Source organism: Rissa tridactyla, chromosome 5 (assembly GCF_028500815.1).
Source record: "Rissa tridactyla isolate bRisTri1 chromosome 5, bRisTri1.patW.cur.20221130, whole genome shotgun sequence".
Taxonomy (NCBI): domain Eukaryota; kingdom Metazoa; phylum Chordata; class Aves; order Charadriiformes; family Laridae; genus Rissa; species Rissa tridactyla.
The window spans coordinates 48,156,504-48,176,666 of NC_071470.1; the positions used below are offsets into that span (position 1 = coordinate 48,156,504).

Below are 20,163 nucleotides of genomic sequence, written 5' to 3' on the forward strand. Positions count from 1 at the left end.
CCCTTGGCAAGGACATCTCCGAATCCCAGGGTGCCCTCCCCTTTTTCTGACACCAAAGAGTGAAGGATGCCCAGACACGCTCTGCCACGCCAGAACTCAGGGCTCTACAGGAATGGAGAGCAGAGACGACTGGCACGAAGGAAAGATTCAGCCCCAACCCGGGTGGCAGCACTTCCCTGGTCGCCTTTCCCACCACAAAGATTCAGTCTCTACACGGGCTAACACAATGCTGTTCTGTTTTGGAGAGTGGTGTGAACTCGGCTCTCAAAAGAAATATTTGTTCCAGTTCAAGCTTTGGCATTTTAAACAAGGGCAATTAAATGCGCTGCAAATGCTATTGCAACATGAAGGCTAACAATGTAAACACAAAATGTCAGGAGTCACTCACAAGAAAAGCTCCTGAAAGAAAGGCCCACTCACCCGCACAGCGCAAGCGTAACATCGCCCAAGTGACAGCTTGCATTTTGAAGCCAGATAAACAAGCCAGAATTCAGCCTTTTTTCTATGGCCAGAGGCTTACACCCCCAAATAACTATGTCAGCGGTAGAAGTGGCACCACTTGGAAAAATCTCTGATCCGCATCAACAGGCAGGTCCCCAGTGTTACTGTTTGCTACAGATGCCATTACTTACGCCTCTAAGTTTGTACCTACAAAAGCTAAACCACTCCTAGTTTAAACCACAGGATGCAAACTTCAGAAGAAACACATGCAGTACAGGTTCATGGATCATTTTAAGAACCTAATACTGTCCTGTTTCTCCAGAAAATTTGAGTTTTAAATTTCTATCCTTCACCTGACAATAACAGCATCCTGAACATGCTTTGCTTTTTGAAATGCACTGAATGCTCAGACTTCAGTAAAAAAAAAAATTTATTTTCAATATAAAAGTGCCAAAATATCCACCAACATTGTAATCTATTCAACAACCAGCTTACTCTAGTAATCAAAATTGCAAGCATCTTTATTCACATTTTTAAATCAAATTCCTTTTCACACGTTTCCACAGTAACCCGAGTCCCTCGAAAGTGGGAAATTTGCATTTCGATTGGCTGCTGTAGTCCATATGTCCAAGTTCATGTAGGCACGGAAGGGATTAAACCTCGGATAGTATTCCTGCTTACACATCACCGCCTGGTTCTCCACGTGGGTCGAGTGTTGGGTGGTGGCACTGACGGGGCAGCAGCTTTCATAAACATCACTCTGAGGTGCCCAGATGGAACCAAAAAGTCCAGACATTGGAGACAAGCTTCGGGTGCTTGAGAGGTAGGGCTGTAGGGCGAGATAAAATTATCATGGGACACCGCAAAACAGACCGTTTGCCAAAGAAAACATGGAAATGTAGTTCTAAATGGGAGGAAGCAGCGTTTATGCAGAGAACTTGGGAAACGCACAAGTAGAAAATTGCACACGAGTTCACAGAGCAACATGGCTGCCGAAAACAGTCCAGCGGCATTACTGAGTGTGTGCAAAGGCACTCCACTAAATGAAGCCAGACGAGCCCTTCATTTATAGCAGCCTTCCAGTACCTAAAGGGGGCCCACAGGAAGGATGGGGAGGGACTCTTCATCAGGGAGTGTAATGATAGGACACGGGGTAACGGCCTCAAGCTGAAAGAGGGTAGATTTAGACTGGATATCAGGAAGAAATTCTTTACTGTGAGGGTGGTGAGGCACTGGCACAGGTTGCCCAGGGAAGCTGTGGCTGCCCCATCCCTGGAAGTGCTCAAGGCCAGGCTGGATGGGGCTTTGAGCAGCCTGGTCTAGTGGGAGGTGTCCCTGCCCGTGGCAGGGGGGTGGATCTAGATGAGCTTTAAGGACCCTTCCAACCCGAACCATGCTGTGATTCTGTGTGATTCTCCCTGCATGGCATCAACATTACTCTAACAAGCACACAATATTCAGTTCTGGTCAGGCTCTTAAGAAAAATATGGGAGAAGTGGAAGACACGTGAAGAGCACCATGCACGTTTTGAGAGTTAAAAAAGAAGGACGCCCAAGAAATGACAAGAAGGAGGCTGAAGTATGTATCAGTACTGAAAGACTGTGCACGCCGGGAGCACAGAGGGATATTCAGTGTGGAAAAGACACTATAACTGGGAGCTAGGGAGTTTAGTTAGAAAATTTAGAAAGCTTATAAAGAACCTCCTGGAGGGCAAGATGTGTTAGTTTGCGAGGAAGTCTCTTGGAGAAGGTCATGGAAGTCTTGGGACTTTTAAAACTGAATGAAACACTGAAATGTATTGTGGGGAAAAGCTCGCCAGGGAAATGAACTGAATTATCTAATGTATTTTCCAATCTCTACCTTCTGTGTTTTCTGGCATTCCTGAATAAAATATGAAATAAAGCTACATTTATTTTAGGAAACAGTCTTCTCCCGGTTTTGTCACTTTTTAACACAGCAAAATTTTCACTTTTGCAGTTGGAAATATTTCTTGATTTGTTTGGCTAGTTTTTTAGGTTTTTTTACTGTAAATAAAAACAATAAAATTCTAAAATAGAAGATTTTGAAATTTGAGCAGAAGAGAAGGTGGTTACAATTAAAGACCACCTTGAACTGAAGTCACTACATTTCACTATGGGATGACATAAACATGGCTAGTCTAGAGCGTAACAGGTCAAAGTCAGCATTCAGAAAACTGCACAAATCCATCTTAAATCACTTGTATTTCATAGCAAAAAAACACCTGTCAAAGTCACTGAGAGCAGCTGTCCATTCAGCTCTACAATTTCCAAATCTCTTTGGGTTTTGCTGTCAGCACTTTTTGTGTTTTACCCTCATCTGGAAAGGTTGATTTTGATAGGAAAAAGTCTCAGTAGACTATGCAAGTCCAAAATGTTTTTCCATATGTAAGATGATTTTTGTAACCTTTCAGGCAAAAGGATCTGTCTTGAAATTTCACAGACAATGTCCAGTAACAACCTTGACCAACAACTGGGAAAAAGCCACGCTACCAGTGCCACCAGCATCAAATACATACATCAGGCTACTTAAAGGATTCATGAAGAACATGCAAGCAACAGGTAGGGGAAAGACAGGAATGCATTGGGAGTGCTTTGAAGAGGCACACGAAGGCAGTGCCTCGCAGTCACCATACTCACTGTGGAGTTGATGTAACTGGCAGGCTCCCAGGCAGGTGGCATGTTGGGAGGTGCGTTCCAGGTGGAGGGACAGTTCTGGTCAATGAAGGCTGTATTCTGCACCGCTGCGGTACCTGGGAAGCCACTGGGGTAGTTCATGTTTTCTGCAGTTTATAAAAGCAGGAAGACAAAATAAGGCTTTTGTAATATAAATACTGCTAACATTTCTGTGGAGGAACACTGAATCTTCTTGGAGTGAGCCAGGCTGGAACAGGACCTAAGCCTTCAGTGACTTCAGGCACCTTCAGGGCAGCACAGCAGTGAAGCATAACAATTTCTGTTAACAAGGCTACCACTCTGTATTAGGGACTCACTAACAAATTGCTATCAGGAGGACGGGATAAAGAGTTGGCAATGTCTCTACTAGAGAACAGAGTCTTTATTAGCCACAGAATGTGCATGGCAGAGCCTACCCAGGCTTCACTGCCAACATGCCTCAGCTCTAAGCACCCGAGGGATCACCGTGCTGCCTGTGATACTGTAGCCTGACCTTTAATTATTGCTTAGGTAATGCTAAAGAAATCTAGGTTGCTGCTGCCAGTGTGCTTCCCAAGCCAAGAAACTCTAGCCTGGAAAGGTAATTGGTCACAAGAGGCCGCCTGTTTCACACACTGGAAGGCAGAAGCCTGCCAGAGGGGAAACAAAGAAAATTGTGCAAAAAGATTTGTGTAATACTGTGGTCACAAGCATGTCTCTCTATTCCCTCTCAGAGAGAGTCCTGTATAGCGGCTTTTCAGGCTTAATAACTCCATACGAAGACCAGTCTTCTCATCCGCCACATGCAGACATTGTTTATTACTACAGAGCATCCAGTCAGCTGGAAACTGTAAAGTCTGCTTAAGTAATGAATGCCCGGATGTTTACAGACAAGCTCAGCCTTTTGTTCTACAAAAGGTGAGAGGAAAAAAAAAAAACCACACTCAGTGATAATTCATAAGCTTTATTTCGTCTTACCTTCTGGGAAAGCACCATATTCATTCATTTCTAGTGGACAATACATGTTGGAAAACTGGCTGTCACAAGCTGCATTCCAGTCAATGAAGCTGTCCCAAGGGGAAAAAAAAAAAATCTGCGGTCAGAAAACAACTCACAGAACTTCTGAAAATTATTTAGAAATACATATTTAATGTAAAGCTGTTGGACGCAAAATGCCTGCAACTGATGATGAGGCTCTTCACATTCCACTTGCCAATTCTGCCAGTACCCAACTCTGTGCCACTACATAATCACAGTGACTCTCTCACTGAGCTCTCTTCCCTCTGTGAGGATGAACAACTTGTAATGACAGCTACCAGAGTCCTGCAACACCTAACCAGCTTCAACTTCTTCCTCTGTAGAAAGAAAATAATTGTATTTCTTTCCCACAACCATGGAAATGGTACATATAAAGTGAACTAAAGTGATTTGAAACAGAAGAAAACGTAACGCATTCTCAAGCGTTTGAATGCTTGAGAACAGCAAATAAAATGGAGATTTATTTTTTTAACTTCTAACTTTCCCTACCACATGTGTTAAAGTCCTGTTAAAAAATGCGTTTTCTAAACTACTTATTAATTTGTAGGGATTAGACTTTTTTGAATTAAAATAATTTCATAATTTAAAGAAGACTTTTCAAAAGTAATTCTTAAAGATATGTCAGAAGTGAAACAAGCCCTGCTATGCATAGAACTTGAAGAAGTCCAAGTCTGGACCCAAGTCTGGACAAGGCAGGCATATAAAAGGATTTCACGTCAAGTTGTGCTAATTCAGTTTCACAATTCAGGCAAGAAGCTATCATAAATTACCACTACTACATATGAATAAAAAATTACATGAATTTTTGCATATAAAGTCCAAATTGAGATGAGCTTATGAAAGCAAAGTAGCATAATACAGATCTGCCACAAATCATCATATATCTCATCTGACTTCAAAGTCGGACAGACTGCTAGGAATTGCTCCCAATCATTAGCGCTGTGGTTTGTTGACAAGAAAGTTAGAACTGAGGTTGGCACGCTGGCTCGGATCACAAGACCATCACTTGGGGATTTCTGCATTACTATCCTGACATACAAAATGACAGAGTATGGCCTGAAGAACTGGCTGTATTTCACTGCATTGTGGTGGCAAAGTATTTCTTCTTGATAGTTTGGGGTGCATCTTTCATTAGTAAAATTTGCAGCGTGGAGAGTCTGAAATACCAGAATTATTCAAGTTCATTACTACAGGAAGATCAACCCAAATCTACACAGAGCCTCAAACAGACCAACTTTTATCCTTACACCTCCTTCAAACTGGACTATTTGCCTTTATTTAACAATCTCTGTTCATGCCATTTAACAGGAATACACACTGCATAACACACCCCATGATACACAGAAGATATATATTTATCAAGAGGAAAACAAACCTAAAAGCCAGGCCCTCTGCCCGGCCGTGCAGAAGAAGTGGCAGAAATTAAAAGCTTTCCAAAAAGCATTTAATTAAATTTGAAAGATGTTCTGGAGTATCTACAGATGAGCAGGAACACCAGTAAATTTGTCTTAGCAAAATTAATCGTGATGTACTAACGGAAGGGCATAAAAAACTAGAACTAAGACTGAAGTGACAGTAAGAATTTAACTTGAACTACCACCTGCCTTACAAATATTGTAAGATAAGCTCAAGTACAGTCCTCTGCATCACAGAAACCATTATTCATACTGTTTACATAAAACATAACTTGCCTGTTGTGGACAGAGGGGGTTTCTTGGATCATGCACGGTATATTGTTCTCAAGATTGTAGTTTAAACTGTTTGTCAGGCAGACTGGCTGGGCAGGCCACAAGTCTCCTGTTGGGTAAAGACCTAAAAAGGGAAAAAGGAATGAAATGCAGAACAACAAGGAGAAGGCTCTACAAACTCTGAATGTCACAATGACACTTTATTCTCAGATCCACAATAATGACTGTATGCTAGATAAAAAGTCCAGAGTTACTAACCAATCTACTTTTTTTTTTTGTGATGAATGTCCATCTTAAAAGAAATCTGAAAATTTCTATTTGTTAAAAAATATACATATATAAAAAGACCTGAACCAAGAAACTGAAATTCAACTAAACAGGGCAAGAAATTCCTACAGGGAGTCCTTAAGTCACCAGCTGCCAGCACCAAGGCAGCACCCTTCCTCACAACAGGACGGATGGCAGGGATGTGATCCCCACCAGCCTCCTCTTCACCCCCAGCCACCAGTCAGTAACCATCTCTGAAGTCCAACCACGTGAATGCAGAGGGAACAGGGTCAGGTTTTTAACAGACTAGAGCTATTCACAACCAAACAATACACAGATACTCATCGTGCTGCTCTCTACCAACCAAGTGCCCTGACTGCCCACAGATACTTGGTTCCTATCAACTCTGTGAGAACAGGCAGCTGGAGAAAGGGAAAAATCCAAATCAGCAGTCCCCATAAGACAATGCTCACAAAGTTATCTCTATTTCATCATTTCACACACTAGACATTACGAATATTGCTACCGTCGCAAAAGTTTAATCAGCATTTGTATCCTACCAGATACAGGTTAACCCTATAGCAGAAGGGACAGCCACAAGCAGGGAGTTCTGCTGCCCAAAGAATCATGTGTCCTAACCAGCTTTCAAATTCCACCTTACCGTGTAGCCTGTCGCTTTTATGAATCCCACTCAACAAGTTAAAATTGCCTCCCTTTGAGACACAAACAATGAAAACTCAAGAGTTTTAACAGCCCAACCCAACCGCACTCATTATTGCTTTCAAAGACAGCAAGCCCCAACTAGGGAAATTTAGAGAGAAAAATGGTCGCATTTGAATTGATGCTGAGCTTCATTTTAACACAACAACCAGTGCTCTTGATCTCCCAACTGCATTAGTTTTGGACATAAACCTGTGCAAAGAGCAGCGTGAAAAAAACAAATACCTAAAACGTGAGTTGAGAGCTAAATGCTGTCTTCATGCACAGAAGATATAGCAAAAAATGTCAAGGTTATAAGCTTTCATTTGCTAACTTTGCTCTTAACTTGTTTAGAACTAAGTCAAGTTCTAACAACAACATGGCTATCAAGCTGGTGTATACAAGTGTTATTAGCAACATCACTGAAACTGTTCGACAAAGTGTGCAAAAACCAGCTTCCGTTGTTAATAAAGTTACTGACCTTTATTTTTGTCAGGATCTGCAGCTATGTCAGTGAAACTGGGACATAAGGTTTCAGGATACTGGGGGATGCTGTTCATGTCTCTGCTGAATGAAAAGAAAATTTAATTTCTTAAGTCTAGGCACTGTTACGTTTCATAATCCAAAAAGAATTTCAAAGGAAATATACAAGATGTAAAAAAATATTCTAATTAACATCACGGTTGCTATTACTTTCCCCCTTTGTCTCCTGATTTTTCTTATGCTGAATTACCCCTGTGCGATTTTTTAACAGCTTGTTTTCCCCAATTAAAAGCCATCTAGTTATTACACATGCAAAATGAATAAAGTTAATACATCTTAATTACCTCCCTTTTATTACCCAAGTATCAACCTATTGCAAATTAATTCAACAGCTCTTCTCTAAAATTGGAAAACAACCTATAGAGTCCATGAAGATAATTGGGATCACATAATGTTTCAATGCTCCCAACAACTTTCAGGCAAGGTCACTTTTACGTGCATGGAGGCACATAGGCACACATGAACATCAATTTCATATTTGTCAAATCCCATCAAAGAGACTAGTCAATATGAGTGGAAAGGGGACATTTTCAAGCACCAGAACCCCAGAGGAAAAGGATTAAATTATTTCTGCTAGTGAAAACAGAGTTGTGAATGAGAAGTGAAATGAGGACTTGTAGTAATAAAAATAGTAGATGCTATCTCTACTAGAGTAAAGAGGTAGAAAGGAATGTGGGGGAGGGGGGAATCAATTTTCATGCTGTATATCCTAGGAGAACATTATTCTCATTAAAAGAATAACATCAACTTGAAAGTCTCACTCCCACATTTTTTTTTAAAACAATTATTACTTTAATATAACTAAGTGCTAATGGAAATGTAGTAAGTTGCTAAGATCTGGAAGAAATGAGAGGGGAAAAACAATTTCCTTTTTCCCCCAATTTTATTTTACATTTGGAAGCATTTATCGCATTTCCCCAGCATAATCCATTTTGCATATATCTTTCCACCTACTGAAAAAAATTCTTCTACTTCCAACTAGAAAGTACAGTTAAACGATCACAAAAATCGACAAGACAGCAGGTAGGTATAATTTATCAAAATGAGGCAAGATTTCAAGTTGGTGGTGTTTCTTTAATGTCTTACAGGTGTAGATTCAAATTTTTTACCTGGTATTGCAGATGTTATGAGACAGATTTAAAGTGATAGGAGTTTCAGATGGAAAATCATTTTGTGAAATACTCTCTCCTAAAGAAAAGAATGACTGTGAAAATCAAAGATCCTAAAAAAAGAAGTATGCACAGAATATACATACACACAAATAGACTCATCAGTAGCATTAAAGAAGTTTTCTCTCAGACTGGAGTATCGCTAACTGCATTTATTCCAAAACATGCTATCTACTTCCACATGGTCTTAAATGTATTTTGTGACTTATGATTACCACACTCTTGATGGCGAGGTTCCTTGTTACTACTAAATCAATTTTGAATTTGAAATGACTTCTTTTCTTTTTTTTTTTTTTAAGAGGCATTACCACTTGAACAAACAGAAGTCATGTGTACACAGTTAATTATCTATTAGATCACAGGTTCAGATATATCACATACTGTATCCTTTGGTAATGTAAAATTTTATACATACATAAACACACACGTAAGTACATGCACATTTTTAAATTATTCTAACAGCTTTTTTCAGGTACTCAAAGCTGGTTTTACTTGTGTCATTTTGGCACTTTCTTTAGTTTTAGAAGCTTTAAAATTTACTTCTAGTGCTACATCAATCTGGATAGTGATGGCGGTGACAGGGTTTAGGCTTTCAACTATTTTGATGATATTCAGGCATTCCAAGAAGTGCAGTAATGAGCCACAGTTCCCATTTCTCACATAGTCAAGTGGCTCAGGTCTCCTGGATACGTATGCCTCGAATACTGCCATCCAATCTCAGCATCCTCAGAACTGAACTGCTTTCACACATTCCTCATTTGTGCATTTTCTTAAATAACTCTAGCAAAAACACTGTATCTTTATGATAATAATGTGATGTAACACAAATTCAAAGGAAGAAATTGCTTTGACTAGTGACTATCAGTTCTTCCATCTTTCCATGAAAACTAATTGAGCAGCTTCCTCAGTGCAGAGTCTGACACTTTCTCTGTAGCCTGACAGCTCATCTTCATCTCCACAAAACTTCTGGTACTTTTTTTCAAGTACCAAGTTCTTTAAATCTTTGCTCGTGTTTCTGAGAGGTGCTCTCACCTATAAAAGGCAAGTTACATGCCCCATGCCTTTCTATTCAGAAGGAAGGCTGAAACTCTGCCCAGCGTGGTGCAGAGGTGATAGCTGCAGAACTTACTGGATGGAAGAAAATGCCTGGCAGTAATCATGGGCTTTTTGTCTCCGTCCGAACTGCTGGTACTGCTCCAGCTACCCCAGCTCCCACGACTGGCACGAACGCTTCCCGATGAACTTCCACAGTCTGAGCTTGAATCAGAACAAAACTTCTCCAAACACTTCTTCTTGGACCGTTGATAAAAGCTTTCTAAAGAAGTTGCAAAAACAAAACAACACAAAACACGTGAGAGAGTTTTTCAGCTGAAGATTCAGTGAAAAGTCATCTGAAATGCGAATTTACATGGATTCTCTACATTTCCTGACAATAGGACAGAAAATAATATTTATTGATAGCCTCAAGACAAATGTGCCAGCCCCTACCATGAGGAGCTTATGATCTACACAACATCCCCAGTGCAATGAATGCAAGTCAGGGTACAGTGCAGTTAAGAGGCAACGGTTTGAAATTGGAAGCTTATACTGTTCTTTGAAACATATAGTTAACATTTAAAACATGAAACATATCCTGGCTGTAGGAACATCCATACTAAAAGCAATGACAAATGTTGCAAGTAATGAATTTGTAAGTGATAGATTTTCCTTTCTTATTATCGCATGAGGGAGGCAAAGTACAATCCTACAAGCATTGATATCTTCTTCAGCCCTCCTCTTCCCAGGATTAAATCCTGATGGAAAGGCAGGAAAGAGGTACCCAAGCTAGTGGTGGTTTTTAGAAACGGCCTGCCTATTTTAAAGGTGGCCTTTGCAGTATAGATGCTTCAGTTAATACTGGCTGTAATTGGAACACGTGCCCAGGACTGATGGAGATTGTGGCTTCAGGCTGACTCATTTTCTCATCTGCACCGCCAATCAACCCCATGCAGAAAGCATGCAGAGCCCTTCAGAAATGAGCAGGTGTTATTTCAGGCACTGCATCATGCCAGTCCTGTCGTCTTCGTGTCAGGGATCAAAAGGGAGAGAAGCGCAAGTCTCCCAAGGAAGGAATACAGCTCTACTGCCACAAAAACCACATTACATTTCTTCCCCCATTTAAGACAATTAAGATTGCGTACCTGTTTCTCCCTGTATAGACAAGCTCCCAGCTTTTTGGTCTGCTTTACAATTTTCCCCGTTACCCTGAGGACACCAGGCTCTCATTCCAATATTTGCTCTCAGATCCGGCCTTTCAAATTCACTGCACATATGCTTCAACTCACTCTGCTCAGGGACCCTAATGCAACCACACCCAAAGAAACATGTTTGCATTTTACATTTCAGCTGCATTTTTCCTTCCCAGGCATTAAACACTTCAACTCACACAACTTATCGAGGCAGGATGGGGGGCAAGGAATAGGTTTAGCAGTCTTCTTACTCCCCAACTCTACAGAAACCTAAAAAACCTTTCCTAAAATGCAATATCCCACCACACAGACTACTACTTCTCAGGGGGAGAAGCAAAACAATGTGTGTGTGTTAAACTCCATTCTCTAATGCACTTGCAGGAGGCAATCAGATGTTAAAGTGATAACCACAGTCTAACACTGTGCGAAGATCTAGATACACAGAAAAAAGTGCCCTATGTCTATTTCACTGGCATAATTATAACTAGAATAAAACCATCATCTCAAGTAATCTTAAATTTTTGCTAGGAAAACTGAAATATCTGGATCCCATATCGTAATCAGAGAGTATTACGGGAAAATGAATAAAATCCAGCTGTCAAGTTTCTACAGGAAGGAAATGGTTACATCTTAACTCAGAAAGTAGCAACTGCTGAATCAGTTCAAGGAACAGACACCAAATTTCAGTATTTCACTTCCATTTTTTAATCCTTCCTACCTACAAAGGTAGGAATCCTGCAATGATTTACACGTATGCTGACTTCCCACACAATCAATAGTAATTTGCTTATAATGAGTTATAACAGCCCCTTCAGATTTGCAATCTGCTTGTGAAGTCCACTGACCTCAAGAGGACCACTTGCAATAAAAATTAAGTCTGTGAAGGCTTTGTAGGATCGTGACCTTAATTCAAAGGGCTGGGGGAGTGGAAGGAGGAGGATTTTCTCCTCATAAGTGTTTCTATTCTAGCAGCAGTTTATAACTGGCATTCTTTACCAAAAACCCAAATAACTTAAACTTTTAAAATATGAAAAAATAATTAAGAGTAGTTTAGACTTTAGAAATCCATTTAAACAAACCTCGGGGGGGAAAAAACAGACCTTAACTTCCCAAGGTGTTCTCAAGATTCTCTTGAGTCTAGCGCTGCTCTAATCTTTTTAATCATTACGGCAAAACGCTGTAAGAGACAGCAAGCCGCTGTCTCTTTTCTACATATTTATCTTCCTCTTTCAAAACTGCTAGAAGACAACATTCCCTCAGTTACTCCACCTAGCAGATGATTCTCCTGAAGGTGGAATCATGTCAACAATTTTGTTTTCCTTTTTTCACTGAAGAGAATACACGACTGGATTTTATCCACACAATACACAATGGAAAGGAAGCTAACCATCCAAACTTCAGAGACAGTAAATTCCAGACTGTAACGGAGAGTGACCACTGCTATGCAGAATGGGGTGTGTCTATTTCCATGCAGATTTACAAATGGAAAAATGTGCTTTTTGGTTTTTTTTTCTTTTCCTGGGGATACTTAGTACTGCACATTCTTAAAAATAAAGGCTGAGCCCAGGATTAAAGTGTGTTTATTTAAATAGATAAAGTAATTCTGCCTAATGTACTATGCAAAATCTGTGAAAACATCACAGCAACTCTGGATTTCTTCATGATTTGGTGAGGCAATACATACCTTGTAGATATATTAATGTTCTTCTTCTTATTTTTTCTAGATGTTCTATTTCTATTCCAATTCATATTTGGTACATTTCCTTCCTTCTTCTCCTGAGGTTTCTTCTTCCTATACGCATCTTCTTGCTAAAGGTAAAAATATGAGCTGAGACAATACATACATTATAAGATGCAGTTACCTCAGTAAATGAACTCTGTTGGATTTCTGTAGCTAAATTTCTCTGGACAAAACCTGACCCAAATGCATAGTTACTTCATGATTTAGTGCCTTTCCACAGCACATCCTCTTTCCAGCACCATCAATTTGACCAGCCTTTCCAAGACTCTGTCCTTTAAGACACCAACAGATGATGAGAGAGAAATTTTTGAATTCCCAATGTTAGCATTTTCCCCCTCATAGCATCTAGCTCTGACTTCCAGGGAAATAAAAAAATAGGGGGAGAAAAAGGAAAGCAGTCAATAAAATTCCCAATGTGCGAAAAACAAAAAACATCTGCCAGATTTATGATCGGTTTGTGTGCAAGTTCAGCAGCAATAAATCCTCCCTTTCCTCAGCAGCTAAGGGGGTGGGGGGAGGCATTCATTTGAATTACAACTGAGGAAATTATGGGGTAAGTTAACCAACAAATAATAGTAATTTCAAAAAATACAAGAAACAAACTGAGCACCATCAGCCACACATGGAAAGAAGTCTGTAACAACAGTTCCCAAACCAAGACTGGACCCTGTCTTTTCTGATACATATTCCTCAGGCATGGTAAGCAATTCCTCCTTACACCTTTTTGCCACGGGATTGCTGTCCAGTAGACAGGACACAAACTTAATCCAAATTCCTGGGTTTACTAATGACCTGATGAAGTTCTTTAAGTGTTTTACACTGCCTGCAATGAAGGTTCGGTCTGCTGTGTTTATCGTACTCAGAAACCAGAGGTGAAGAATGATCCTTCTCAGCAGCTTCACAATCTGTTAAGGGGCTTCTGCCCGCTATATTCTCAAACACAAATTTCTGATGCAAAGCCCTGTATTTGGAGATCAGGTTTGCAAATGAAGGCTGATATGCCCATCTAGGGCACCTCCCCTCCAGAGTACATTCTCACATCATTGCTGTGGCTGATAGCCGGCATTAGATTCTAGTATGTTTGTGCCTGCTCTGACAATAACGAAGAATACCTCTGGTTGCGATACAGCCAATATCATAATACAAGGGCTGCTTTGATTTTTACTAAAATTGTTCATCATTCTATAAAGCAGCATTAGTATGCAACGGACGTGGGACGGCACGTCTGCACACATCCTCATTCATCTGATTTATAGCGTTTCAGATCTGTGACTGTACATAATAGTCCCTACATACACATACATACCTATATGTGTATACATATATAAATAAACAACAAAAAGATCACTTTAAGTTTGAGAAGCGGAAAGATTACAATACTAACCTCAGAAGAAGTAATCTCTTCTTTTGCGCAGCATGGAGTCTCTTCCTTAGGTCCTTTATTAATCTTTTTCTCCGTGGAAGGCTTTAGGTTGATCTGCTTTTTTAAAGTCTCACAGTTTTCTGTTTCATTCCTGAGAGGCACTTGCTGGCTATTCCCTGCAATTAAACAGTAACATCAGTTTGCTTGGGAAGAGAACGGGCTTCCAATCATAACCACAGTATCTTCTACCTTTCTTTAAAAACAGACTTGTGCTGCTTTCCAAAACACCAGGAGACTAACCTCTGGGCTGATTATGCTGAAAATTTCAAAATCAAAAGCTCATGCTGTATAAAAATTCTTACAGCAGTTGCAAAACGCAGCTCTGTACTGATTCCTGCTCATGGGCACATCACTCCTAGCACATGCATAAATTACCCAAGTCCTGCTCATCTCATCTGAATTTGAGCTATTCAAGATCCAGCCGTGGGTCTGTAAGGTAGAACCTGAAGCCAGACAACACTGGGCTAAAAAACAAACAGAAAAAAACCTGCAAGCTGGGTGGGGAAGAGGCTTTTCAAAAATGGGTAAATCAAAACGGGGACAGCCTTTACTTGGCACTTTACATCTATGAAGTGCCTTCTGCGTTCACCATGAAGACAAAGGGGAGTCATCCTTCCTTTAGGATGGGTTCTGCATTACAACTTTATTTTCTTGAGAGGCTTGTGAGGAAGAATTATTCTTGTGTAACAAAAGCCAAGAGATGAAGAAAACGAGAGGAAGCCCGCCTCAGCAACTAGCTGAGTTGCCCAGCTGAGTCACAGTCCTCTGCCTGCGCCCTGGCGATGCTGGACCAGACAGAATTAACTTCAGCTCTGATCGGTTCCAGGTAACTCAGGTATCTGCAATACATCCACAGTGATCTGCTACTGAGACTCTCGGCTGCTCTGCGTAAGAAACACCATTGCTTATCACATTGAGCTGGTCTTCTCAAACGGGAAAGGCACACTCAAATGTTTTTACGGTTTCCTATCTACCAACCAACTACAAAGTGCTAGCGCTGAGCCAGCCCCCCTCTCCCCTCTGGAGCAGGCAGTGTTGATGACTGTGAAAGGAGCCCATGTGAATGAAACACCAGGGGAGACACCAGGCAAGAAAGGGTGACAGGGCTCTAAAAAACACTCCGTTGCTCTCCAGCATACAAAACATGTAGAGTACCTGCTCCTTCCCTGTTTGCATAAAACCAGGTCTGTAACTATTATCAAGATACGATACTTTTTAGATTTTCTTTATCCTACCAAACTTCTCGAAACATAGAAATATTCACATCCTTGACAATGCAGAAAACCACAAGTGGTAACAGACAACCCGTCAGATTACCTGTAGTGAGGGCTTTACCACTGAATATAAGTAAGTGTTAGTACTCCTAAAACACTCTCTCAAGGTCTAAGTTTTGTCAATGAAAAGCACACGTGTACCCACTGTACCTGACAGATAACACAATGGGAAGCAACTGGCCCAGGGTAACAACTACACACTACAGCACGGCCTGAAATCCCTCTGTGATGGCTCACTCCCTAAAACTCTGCCACAGCTACAGCAAATGCCAGTCTTCAGCATTTAACCACTCTACCAAGTGCCTAAGTAAAGACAAGCTTCCAGAAAAGTGTAAAGCTAAGAGGTAAGACTTCCCAAGCAGCTTAGTTCCACAATTAAAAATAAAAAAAAATAAAAAAATATATAGCTATGCAGTTACTAAGAGAAATGTTGATCTGCAGATTCCTACAAAACATAATTTCACAATACTGTGATGTCAGCTTTTGCTATTTTAAGGGGTTTTATCAAAGGAGTTCTGAATATCTGGTACTGAACATGCTTGCTTGGTGACTCTAGATATCAGGCATCAGATTTTCAGTGGACCTGAAAACTGCAAACTGGGATGTTTCTGAATATTTGACATGGGCAATTTGTGTTTTCTAAACACATGTAGGACATCAATTATTTTAACCATTAAAATGCTAGAGCACAAGCTTGAAATCTGCAAACCAAGGCAAATAAATGCTAGAGCACAAGCTTGAAATCTGCAAACCAAGGCAAATTTATGATTTATGTATCAACTTCTAATGCAAGCTACTTCCTTAGGAATGTAAACAGATAAATCATAGTGAACACATAAGAAATACCACATCTCCTCATCCCATGCAAAAGATAAAATCCTGATCACAGTCAACTCAACAGAAGATTTCACCCAATAATTTCGACTGAATGAAAAAAAAAATTACCACTATTTTTCCTAGAAAATGAAAAAAAAAAATTACCACTATTTTTCCTAGAAATTTCTTGCAGTTCTGGCTGTTGCTGAGGTGAACTTCTGGACAAGTGACTTTCAGGTAGCTTCTTCGACACCTTCACAGGACAGAACTCCTGTTCTTTGAGCTCAACCAGATTTTCTGAAGTTTTAAGGTTAGTTTCCTTAGGAAACATACATGTTTGAAGATCTTCCTTCAGATCACACTCTGAAGAAGTATTTTTAATGAGAACTGTACTTTTCAGTGCACTTTCTTCTTTACCCAGAAAGTTTTCTGGAAGAGTTAAATTCTTGTTAACATTTATGCCATTTGCATATTTTAGAGTTACCCAGTTCTCACTGACAACATCAGTGCAAATGTCCTCTTTTGGTGCTGAGATTTGGTTCTCCGCAATCTGATTTTGTTTCTCATCAGTAGTTGCAATGGCACTGCCAGCTGCTGTGTTTGGTTTCTGCTTACTGTAGTAAACTGAACATTTGTGTTTCTTCTGAGAGTGGCTGTAGGTCGCAGGACTTCTCTTTGCTGCATTCTGACTTCGGCTGGAAGAAGAGCCTACAGACAGGAAGCCCTTCCCTTTACCTTTATCTGAGGAACTATAGGAATCCATAAATGTCTTGCAGCTTCCCCTGGAGAAAAAATAAAATTATTTGAGATTTGTTTTTATCTACAACGCTATCATGAATTGTTTTATGGAATATTCATTTTTATTTATGTTTCAATATTTATGGCATATTTTTGAAAGGGAAGCATATTCACAAGCCATGAAACTGCATTAGGTCTTCAATTTATCATAGCAGCTAAGCACATTCTGATTTCAGCGGGAGTTGAGCAAGACTCTTGAGTATGTGCTCAGGCTTCAAACACACATTTATATGCTTCAGTAAGTGCCTAACTGACCACCCAAGAGGGTCAGATTTGAGGACCATTAATGTATTTTCCATTCTTTCCACGGCTGCCGCACATGGTGTATCCTTTACTTCAATCACACAATTTTTACCCTATGTACTACTGACAATGTACAAGACTAATAAACTCCTGAGTTCTTCCATTTCTCTTTTGTGGAGATGAATATACACCACAACACTGAAAGCTCTCTGAAAGAGGTTGCCTGGAACACGCTCTCCTCTAAACCAGCCCACAGCAATATCAAGACACAAACATACAGAAAGCATTCCTTCAAAATAAACAGGGTACAAAAAAAGGCAATTCAAAAGAACTTACTTGTAGGAATCAGAGCTGATTACGTCAACAGAGTTGCTGTTCTGCTGCGGTGAAGAACTAGGATTTGGCCTCTGTCTTGATTTCATGAACTCTGCTAGAATATACTGGGCTTGCTGGAAGGCTATCAGAATCACGCCGAGCAGGGACAAACTGCCAAAGAAAACAACTGATACCGGTGTCTACAATTTTCAGGAGTATTCAGTGAAAAGACTTAATAAGCTTCTAACAAAATGCACTTTTCGAATGTTTTGTTAGTAAATTCTGAGTAAGAAGACAGACAAGAAAACTCAAAATACAGTTTAAAATAAGTAACAGTTCTAACGGTCTTGTCTTTTCCTTTTTTCCTTATAGCTCTTGCTAGTTATTCTCTCAATAAAATAACTCGGCCATGACCCTTAAAAAGAAAAAAAAATCTAACAAAGAAAAAATACATTCCAAAGACGCTAATACTTGATTTGAAGATCAGTTCGACATAAGTCTCACTACAACACAACGGCAATATATCATAGTATGATACCTATCAGTCTTCTGAGCATCTCCTATTCATTCATGATAGTTATGTCATTACTTCGATACTTATTTAATACTGTCTCTTTCTTTCCTAGAGAAAATGGTGGCATAAAATGGGCTACAAATGACACTATACTGCTGCAAAATACTTTTCTTTCTGGTGTATTAATTGCACCAAATATAAACCAATCAGAACAAAAATCTTTGTAAATCATCAAACCACCATCTCAATCATGCAGTATAAATTTTGTCAGCAGGAAAACAGAATTAAAAATTCCCGATTTTTCAGATCCCTGTAGTCTCCTTCTGTTGCTTCTAGAACCATGTAACATTGTCATTACTGCTGCTTCATTTGTGCTCTGTTTTCAGTGTCAAAACACCACTGCAAACAGAACCACAGTGTGCATCAGGATCTCAGTTAGGTATGCACCGGCACATGTATGTGTCACTATGACATTCACATTCACTGCTTGCTAGTACTGACTGTAGGAATTCAGGGTTGGTGCGATGATAGCATGGAACATCACCTGTGACAAACACAGCATTCAGTTCACACTACACAGTGTGAAAGGTTAGTCAAGGAGGACAAAGAAAGAATACGCATAGGAGCAGAATACTTAATTGTTGTACAAAGGTACTGTCCTCTTAAAAGCTCATTACCATGTACAAGCAATGAGTCAGGTAACACAAGCCAAATCATCGTTCTGGGGTGGCCTGCTTAGCAGTGTGCCTAGCAAAAGCTAACAATAAACATGAATATTTTTTAATGAGTGAAAGAAGGAAAGAAGCAGAAGCAAAAGCAGGTCATCACGTGTTGTCTGAAACTTTCTAAATAAAATTTATGTTAATTTTCCAGAAATAAAGATAATCTACTAGTCCGCTTGACTCTATTTATGACTAATACGTTACATGTGCATTTCTACTGCAGGGGGTAGTAAGTCTTCTAGCCAGGGGAGCATCCACTGGGTATTCCTGTGGGGGTATCCTACCCCTTTTTCTTTGCAGCCTTAATGTGGCAGTTTATCAGGAGGAGCAGCAAGAAATGCTTGACAACTCCATCACCAGCTACTGCATCACACCCAAGCTGTCACAGCCAGCTCACGGGACTCTTGGGAGACAGATGCAGTAGAGATCTAGGCCCTATCACCAATAAAAATCTAAAACAAGCCACAAGTGCTTGCTGATCTTTCACTGACAGGTCCCTTTCAAGCTGGTGCAGGGCCCCTGAAAGCATTACCTTACGAAGAGGACAGTGAGTCTCCAGAAAGACTCTTCCCAGCTGGGTCCTGGCACCACATCTGCACACAGCGGTAACAGATGGTGAGGAAGAGTCACGTTGAGCGTGAAGTGGAACTCCAAATCAGCAGCAGTCACCAGCGTAAGCTCCCGGATTACCCATGAAGATGTAAAGTCAGGAGTGAATCTGTCAGGAAAAGCAGACAGCACTGGTGTTATTTTTCCATTGTTGGGCTGAATTTCATTCACACACGAAGTCACATTGATTCTAAAACATACAAAATAACTTCTGATTTAATAATATGAAAAAAAGACAATGAAATAAGTGACCACTGCCTGCTTAGACTATGCAGATAGCATTAGCACCTAACAGAGGTTAAGACTTTGAGGTCATATTCAAGCAGTAAAATATGTGTTTTTATTGCGACTCTTCAGAATATTCTCATTACTGTGACTCGTTTTCCTCTTCTCAAGGTGCACATGACCAACCCATGTTAACCAAAACACTCTTTACCAAAAGCTCAGCTGTCAAGGGTAGAGGCAGCATTACTTCAAAAAGGGCCAGGTATGAGGGGAAGTCTAGAACAAGGCTGGAAAAATAGGGAAAGCAGAAGAAAACATGAGGGCCTCTTCCGCTTATTTCCCTGACCCATACCATTATTCTATTTGACTGTCATGGGGACTGCTAGAAGGTATGACATGCCTTTTTAATCAGCAGAGGTGATACTTGTTGTATAAGAAATCGCAGTTACTGTAATACAGTAGTATTAACTCACATTAAGTGATGGCTCACTCAACAGGATTTTAAAAAGAATCCGTTTTAGACTACGTGCACTGTTAGGAAAACATGACTAGGTTGTGGTCAGGCTACTTGGAAGAAGCTAGAGAATAACAATCAATTAAAAAAAAAAGCCAGTGGCAAAACATTTCTTACTCTTTCATTGTGATAACTCTTTTGCTTTAATTTACTACTTCACAATGCACTGATAAAAGCATGTATGCAGCTTTTTAAAAATAATGTTATAAAGAAACATTATTATA

At 40.1% G+C, this 20,163-nt stretch overlaps 1 protein-coding gene across 6 annotated transcripts in view; it reads right to left on the reverse strand.

Annotated features, from left to right (window-relative positions):
* Nucleotides 1–853: 853 nt before the first annotated feature.
* TMEM131L (transmembrane 131 like) overlaps nt 854–20,163 on the reverse strand; it is an 85,484-nt gene continuing 66,174 nt past the window's right edge. For 3 of the 6 annotated variants that reach the window (XM_054204336.1, XM_054204335.1, XM_054204340.1), the window contains 13 exons: nt 19,124–19,309; nt 17,377–17,526; nt 16,165–16,781; nt 13,871–14,025; nt 12,430–12,554; nt 10,698–10,855; nt 9,647–9,832; nt 8,458–8,536; nt 7,287–7,372; nt 5,843–5,963; nt 4,092–4,180; nt 3,099–3,241; nt 854–1,270 (listed from right to left, as the gene is read on the reverse strand). In XM_054204336.1, the coding sequence (XP_054060311.1) occupies nt 992–1,270; nt 3,099–3,241; nt 4,092–4,180; nt 5,843–5,963; nt 7,287–7,372; nt 8,458–8,536; nt 9,647–9,832; nt 10,698–10,855; nt 12,430–12,554; nt 13,871–14,025; nt 16,165–16,781; nt 17,377–17,526; nt 19,124–19,309 (2,374 nt within the window). In that variant the 3' untranslated portion in view covers nt 854–991. Of the gene's footprint in view, nt 1,271–3,098; nt 3,242–4,091; nt 4,181–5,842; nt 5,964–7,286; nt 7,373–8,457; nt 8,537–9,646; nt 9,833–10,697; nt 10,856–12,429; nt 12,555–13,870; nt 14,026–16,164; nt 16,782–17,376; nt 17,527–19,123; nt 19,310–20,163 lie in introns of those variants that run through there. The other 3 variants (XM_054204338.1, XM_054204337.1, XR_008466846.1) reach the window with 2 other exon arrangements.